Raw genomic sequence first — 7,579 nt, forward strand, 5'->3', positions numbered from 1 at the left:
GACTTGTCACTTTAAAGTAAAGCTCTTGGTGATACAGTAAAAACTCAGATCTTTGTGGCGTGTCTCCAAGCTGTGTTGAAGACGTTTGATGCCTTTCCAGGAAACCCCACTGTAGTTATTCACTGGTGCTGTGCATTACTGCTGTTCAAGTCAACATTAAGCTGAAGTTGTCAAGAGCAGATGAATTCAAGACCGATGTTGGAAAGCTGGTAACTGCCTGAACATTCCATAAAGAACATACATACAATAGCTGACAGTGTTGTGCGAAAAACTGAACATTTAATTCGAACACTATATAATCTATTCTGATTGAATTTATATTTGATATTTTATTTATTTGTTTGCATGCTTTTTAATGGTTGCTGTATGTACGGTTACATTTGTGCACATATTGAACCTCGCCAATAATTTATCCTAATTTTGTCACAGTGGCATAATTTTTCACACATGTATTTACTGCTGTCATACTCCCTGCTGCACAACTATGAGTCTGCATTGTTTAATCTTGTAGTTTTCACATTGTTTAGATTTACCTGTTTGTGGTTGTGAGACTTTCTCTGAGCTTATTGACACGGACATTTTTTTTATAAGAGTGTAGGTAGTTTTACACACTCCTTCCATTTTCATTTGTGACAATCACAAAAACGTTGACGTGTGTTATCGTGACAATGGATTGTGATACAGCGCCCTCAACGTCGGATATTGAAGATAAGCGAGAAGAGGCAGTGTTGGTTGGTACAGATCAGGCTAATAGTAAAGGTAAGACTGAATCTGAGTCTTTAATAAGTTTACGTAGATCAGAGAGAGTACCTAAGCTCACTGAGAAGGCGAGAGAAGGTAAGTTACAAGATCTTGAAAATTTATTTTGGCAAACCCATGATCGGCTGTTGTCGCGTGTTCCGCATCGTGAGCGATTGATGGATGAATCAATTGAATCGCTCAAAACACTGATTGACGTGATAGAGGAAGAGCGCAATAAAATTATTAAAATACATAATCAAATTAGAGATCTGTCAAGCACTCCACGAAAAGATATTTTGATGGCCATTGATCGAGTAAATGCCTATGTGGATCAGACAGTTCTTCGTGCACAACGTGTAATAAAACGGGCTGAAATTTCGAGTATGGTGTCCATTGGTTCTCTGTGGTCATCTAGTTCTAAATCAGTCATTTCACATTGCTCACGGTCTTCTAAGCACTCAAAAGAAACAAATTCATCATCATTACGCAGGGCTTCCGCTGTTAAAGCAGCTGCCCTTCAAGCTGAGTTGGAAGCCAGAGAAGAAGAGGCTATTCAAGAGGAGGAGTTAAAGGTACTAGAGCTTGAGGAGAGTAAGCGAAGGGTTGCAGCTGAAGCAGAAATGCAGCGCAGGTTAAGAGAGCTTGATAGACAAAAGGTAGTAAGAGAGCTTCGTATTGAAAAGGCTAAGTTAGCTGTATATGAAAGGGAAGATTTATTTGAAAATTTTCCAGTTAAAAGAGAACCCAAGTTAGTGCCACCTGCAATGGTAGATACACATAGTACAGGAAAACCAATGGTGATAATGGAGCCACATAGCCCTCCTGTAGTTGAACAATCAAATAATGATAGACACAAATGCCAACCAGTATTATCTCAGGAGTATTGCCCAACTACAGCGCAGAATGACCTTAGAGCACTGACTGAGAGCTTGAAAGCGTCAGTGTCACTGAGTCGACTACCAGCACCAGAACCGTTGGTATTCACAGGAGACCCATTAGCATATCCAGATTGGATTACTTCATTTTCTACTTTAATCGAATCACGTGGTATCCCGCCTGTTGAAAGGATTCATTACCTGAAAAGGTACTTAGGTGGCTCTGCCAGAGAAGCGGTAGAGGGATGCTTTCTACTCAGAAGTGAAAGTGCATATGATGAAGCCAGAGCCACTCTTGAAGAAAGATATGGAAATTCTTTCACATTGACCGAGGCCTTCAGAGATAAGATTGACTCATGGCCAAAGATTTCTGGCAAAGATTCCAAAGCCTTGCGACGGTTTGCTGACTTTCTAAAGCAGTGTCTCATAGCCATGAGAGTCACAACAGGTATGGAAGTGTTAAATGATGTTCGAGAAAATAGAAAAATGCTTCAGAAACTACCAGATTGGCTTATAAATAGATGGAGTCGTATTGTTGCAAAGACAAAGAAATGCACAGGTATATACCCCTCATTTAAATCATTTGTTTCTTTCCTGCAGGAGGAAGCAGAAATTGCATGTGACCCGTGCACTTCTGTGGAATCTCTGAAATCTACCCTGCAGAAAGACAGAGATACATCTCAACGCTACACACCCAGAAATGGCAGGCCTGGAGGTCGCACTCTATCAACCATAGCGAAGCCAGAAAAAGATGACCAGTCCTGTATTTTTTGTAAGAAGGGTGGACATAGTATTCAAGAATGCTATACTTTTACAGCTAAGACCATGTCAGAGAAACAAGATTTCATCAAAAAGGGTGGTTATTGTTTTAGTTGTCTGCATTCTGGTCATGTGTCTAGGAAATGTCCAAATCGAAGTATATGCAAGAAGTGCAGTAAGAGACATCCCACTAGCTTGCATAGTGAAGAAAGAATAAACATAACCAAAGTACCAAGATCATCTCACAATGAAACTACGGAACCCAACAGAACAATAGATCAAGATCTCAAAGAAAGGACCAATATACATGTGAAAGATGCTGGTTGTCATGGCATAGTTCGCAAGCGTGACAAATCACTTTCATCCATGATTGTGCCTGTATGGATCTCCAGCAAAGAAGATCCTAGTGAAGAGATGTTAGTATATGCACTACTTGATACACAGTCTGATACTACATTTGTATTGAATCATGCGGCAGAACAGCTCAAAACAAAGTCAGATCCAGTTAGTCTTCGTTTAACAACCATGACTTCAAGTGATCGTGTTATTCCCTGCAGAAAGTATCCCAATCTCAGTGTTCGTGGATTTGATTCTGATGTAATGGTTACACTACCAACTGCATACTCGTTAGAGTACATTCCAGTCAACAAATCGCATATACCAACTCCTGAGATTACAGAAAAATGGCCTCATCTCCACCAAATCGCTCATAGGATACATCCCATACAGAAGTGTGAAGTAGGTCTATTAATCGGTTATGATTGTCCCCAAGCCATTGCACCTCGTAACTGCATCACAGGAGTGGGAAATCAACCATTCGCCATAGAAACAGACCTGGGATGGAGCATAGTTGGGCAGATGACACAGGCAGAAGAGAGTGAAAATATTTTCGGTGTTTCCCATAGAATACTTACCAAGGTAATACCAGACAACTTGGTACTCAGCATTAATAGTACTGGGGATGCACATAACTCTTATGAAAAGCAGTATACACCATCAGAGATTTGCTATGCTTTCAAGACTTCAACAAAAGAACAGATTGTCAGTCCTTTGGATGTAGTGAAGTTACTTGAATCTGACTTTAATGAAACCAGAACTGATGAAGTGTTTATGTCTCAGGAAGATTTCCGGTTCATGAAGATTATTGAGAATGGTATTCACAAGGGAGATGATGGGCTTTATACAATGCCACTCCCGTTTAAACATGATAAACCTAAATTGCCAGACAATAAGATTATGGCAGAGAATCGCTTGCAGTACCTTCGGCGTCGATTTAAGAGTGATCCTAAGTACTTAAATGACTATAAAGTGTTCATGCAGAGCATCATTTCAGCGGGCGATGCAGAATTAGTTGAGAAACAAGAAGAAGAATTCGGACATGTCTGGTACATACCTCACCATGGAGTCTACCACCCCAAAAAACCTGGTAAAATACGTGTTGTATTTGACTGTAGTGCCAGATACAAAGGCACAAGCCTAAATGACCATTTATTGCAAGGTCCAGACCAAATAAATTCTCTTGTTGGTGTTCTTTGTCGCTTCCGGAAAGAGAAGATTGCTATCATGTGTGATATCGAGAGAATGTTCCATAGATTCAGAGTAGCAGAGCAGGATAGAGATTTTCTTCGATTTCTTTGGTGGAAGAATGACGATATAGATTCTGACCCAGTTGTATACAAGATGAAAGTACATCTCTTTGGTGCAGTGTCTTCACCGGGGTGTGCGAATTATGGTCTTAAACGTATAGCTAAAGATAATCAACAGTATGGTAGTGATGTAGTCTACTTCGTTAACAGGAATTTTTATGTAGATGATGGCCTGCAAAGTGTTGAATCAGTGTCTAAAGCTGTTAAACTCATTCAAGATGTTCGTGATCTTTGTGCAGAAGGGAATCTTCGTCTGCACAAATTTGTTTCCAATAGCAGGGATACTATGGAATCGATACCTATCTCAGAGCAAGCACAAGGCATCAAGGACTTGGATCTTTCTTCCAGTGACCTACCAGTAGAAAGAGCCCTCGGTGTTGAATGGTGTGGAGAATCAGATTCCTTTCAGTTTAGACCAGCCATTAGAAATCATTCCCCTACACGTCGTGGTATCCTGTCAACTGTGGCTTCGATATTTGACCCACTTGGATTTCTTGCACCACTTGTCTTGTGTGGTAAACGTATTTTACAGGAGATGTGCAAGAAGGGTATGGAATGGGATGAACCCCTACCAGATAATCTTAGTACAAAATGGGAATCATGGCTTTCTGAAATTCCTAAGTTGGCTGATCTCAAAATCAGGAGATGCTACAAACCAGAAGGTTTTGAAGACTTGAAGAAAGTTGAGCTGCACCATTTTTCAGATGCTAGTCTTACAGGATATGGACAATGTTCCTATCTGAGATTAGTTGATGTTCATAGTAACATACATTGCTCCCTTGTCTTAGGAAAAGCAAGAGTCACTCCTCTGAAACCAGTGACTGTTCCCAGGTTGGAACTTCAAGCTGCAGTTACTTCCATTAAAGTCAGCAACTTCCTAAACAAAGAATTAGACTATGAAAACATAGACAATTTCTACTGGACAGACTCAAAGGTAGTACTTGGTTATATTGGAAATGAAGCACGTCGCTTCCATATATATGTGGCGAATCGCATACAGAGAATTAAAGATGCTTCTGTAGCTGAGCAATGGCACTACATTCCCAGTGCAGAAAACCCTGCAGATCATGCATCCCGTGGCCTAGATGTGGCAGGCTTGCAGAAGTCAAACTGGTTCACCGGTCCAGCCTTTTTATGGAATGAAGAACTACCATCTTTTGGCAATATGAACATAGATCTACAAGAAGATGATCCGGAACTGAAAACTGCAAAGGTGTTGGCTACTACCGTAGTTACTTCATCAATGCTGCATCATTTGGAGTGCTTCTCAGACTGGTCCAAGGCAGTGACTGCAATTGCTGTATTACATCAATACATTTCCAGGAAGCTTAGGCAGACTACTATTTCACCACAAGAAGCTAGACAGAAAGCAGTGATGACCATCATAAAGTGGGCACAACAAGATGCATTCGCTGAAGAAATAGAAGACTTAAATCGTCATGCCAATTCAAACGATGTATTATCTGTGAAAAGAAACAGCTGTCTAATTTCATTAAGTCCTTATTTAGACGATCAACAAGTACTGAGAGTAGGTGGACGATTGAAGAGATCAACCATGCCTGACCATGTTAAACATCCCATTATTCTTCCTAAGAAGAATCATGTGTCGTCTATGATTATTGGATGGTGTCATAGAAAGGTGGCTCACCAAGGCAGAGGAATGACCGTGAATAGTCTAAGATCAAGTGGATTTTGGATTCTGAACTGTAGTTCAGCAGTTGCATCGTACATATTCAGATGTGTCCTGTGTCGAAAACTTAGAGGAAAGGCCAACACACAAAGAATGGCAGATCTTCCCAAGGATCGTTTAGAGCCAGCTCCACCATTCACATACTGTGGAATGGATTGTTTCGGCCCATTCATCATTAAGGAACGTCGATGTAAAGTGAAACGATATGGTGTAATTTTTACTTGTTTGGCCCTTCGTGCTGTTCACATAGAAACTATAGAAGAAATGTCTACTGATGCATTCATTAATAGCTTACGTTCATTCATTGCTATCAGAGGTCCTGTAAGACATATACGATGTGACAGGGGATCTAACTTCATTGGTGCCAAAAATGAGCTTTATCATGAAATGCAGGCACTAGATAAAGACACAATCCAAGACACATTGCAGAGTGTTCAATGTGAGTTCATATTCAATTCTCCAGCCTCTAGCCACATGGGAGGTGTCTGGGAACGCCAGATTAGGTCAGTAAGGAACGTGCTTGCAGGAATCCTTGAGCAAGCTAAAGCCAGGCTGAATACTTCGTCTCTCAGAACATTCTTATATGAATCTATGGCCATTGTCAATAGCCGGCCTTTGACAACAGAGCACTTGAATGATCCTATGGGACCAACTCCACTTTCTCCTAATCAGCTCCTGACAATGAAATCTGATGTTGTTGCACCACCTCCAGGTAATTTTGTGAAAGAGGATCTATATGCTCGTAAACGATGGCGCACAGTTCAGTATCTAAGCAATTTATTCTGGACAAGATGGCGAAAGGAGTATTTGATAAATCTCCAGTCCAGGCAGAAATGGCAAAAGACGAAAAGAAACATACAGGTAGGTGACATTGTACTTCTTCAAGAAGAAGACACCATTAGATCTCATTGGAGATTAGCAAAGGTAATAGAAACCATTAATGACAAAGATGGACTTGTACGACGGGTCAAGATTCTTATGGGTGACCCAAACTTAACCAAACGAGGTAAGAGAACAACTAATTGCTCTATTCTAGAGAGACCTATCCATAAACTTGTTCTACTTGTAGAAAACAATTCTGAAGACCACCACCCCTGATGTAGCCCTGATGGGTGGGAGCAGTATAGAGTACACTCGTTATCGTAAGTTTTTTGGTACATGTTATAGAAAATCATAAATGATTTTGGGTGGGAGTGTGGCTGCCGCCCTCTATTGGCAGATTTGAAATGTTCTTTCTTAGAATGTTGGAAGAGCCTCGCGAAACAAACAGATCGAATAGCTTCACCTTCGCGGTGGTGTGCCATTACGCATAGAAAATAGTTCCTTTTTGTTTCATGAATTTTATGCATTTGTAGACTCCTTGTTGTGTTTGGGGTCTTTTATTGATAGTAATAATTATTTTGTGTTGTATTTTGAATACTTTTACTCATTACTTATTTGATCTTTCTTAGTGACTTGCCCTATTGTATCCATTCGCCTTTTTTGCCGTTTGTTGATACATACTAGACATGAAAGCTGTTTTCTGTTATGTCACTGTGAATTTCGGATACTTTCGATTATCCCAAGGCTTTACAGGTCGCCAATGAGGTAAATATGTGCCCATAATGTATCCGTTGCATTTACACTATTTTTGCCTTCTTTTTGTTCAAGATTTATCTTGTTATCAAGTTTTTTAGATGTTTTGAGTAGATCGGAAAAACGATCATTTGTTACTATTATTCGACATACCTAGCATATCGTTACTATAAATTTAATTGTGTTGCTACGTTATTGTTATTTGTATTTATCTGTATTTTTCAGTTTTTACGGAGCTTAAGATTGTGAATACGATGTTCATGAATGTGCTTGGTCTTACATTACGGATCGTT

General features: G+C 40.1%; 1 protein-coding gene across 1 annotated transcript; it reads left to right on the top strand.

The window, feature by feature from the left end:
* The first annotated feature begins 668 nt into the window (after positions 1–668).
* Positions 669–6,809, top strand: LOC146736585 (uncharacterized). Its single transcript, XM_085505322.1, has one exon. The coding sequence runs from the start codon at positions 669–671 to the stop codon at positions 6,807–6,809; it is 6,141 nt and encodes a 2,046-aa protein (XP_085361448.1).
* The last annotated feature ends 770 nt before the right edge of the window (positions 6,810–7,579 follow it).

This window comes from Saccoglossus kowalevskii, chromosome 11 (genome assembly GCF_978046115.1).
Source record: "Saccoglossus kowalevskii chromosome 11, keSacKowa6.1, whole genome shotgun sequence".
NCBI classification, from domain to species: Eukaryota; Metazoa; Hemichordata; class Enteropneusta; family Harrimaniidae; genus Saccoglossus; species Saccoglossus kowalevskii.

Coding starts and splice junctions, on each gene's coding strand:
- LOC146736585 (XM_085505322.1), top strand. CDS start 669: ATGGATTGTGATACAGCGCCCTCAACGTCGGATATTGAAGATAAGCGA.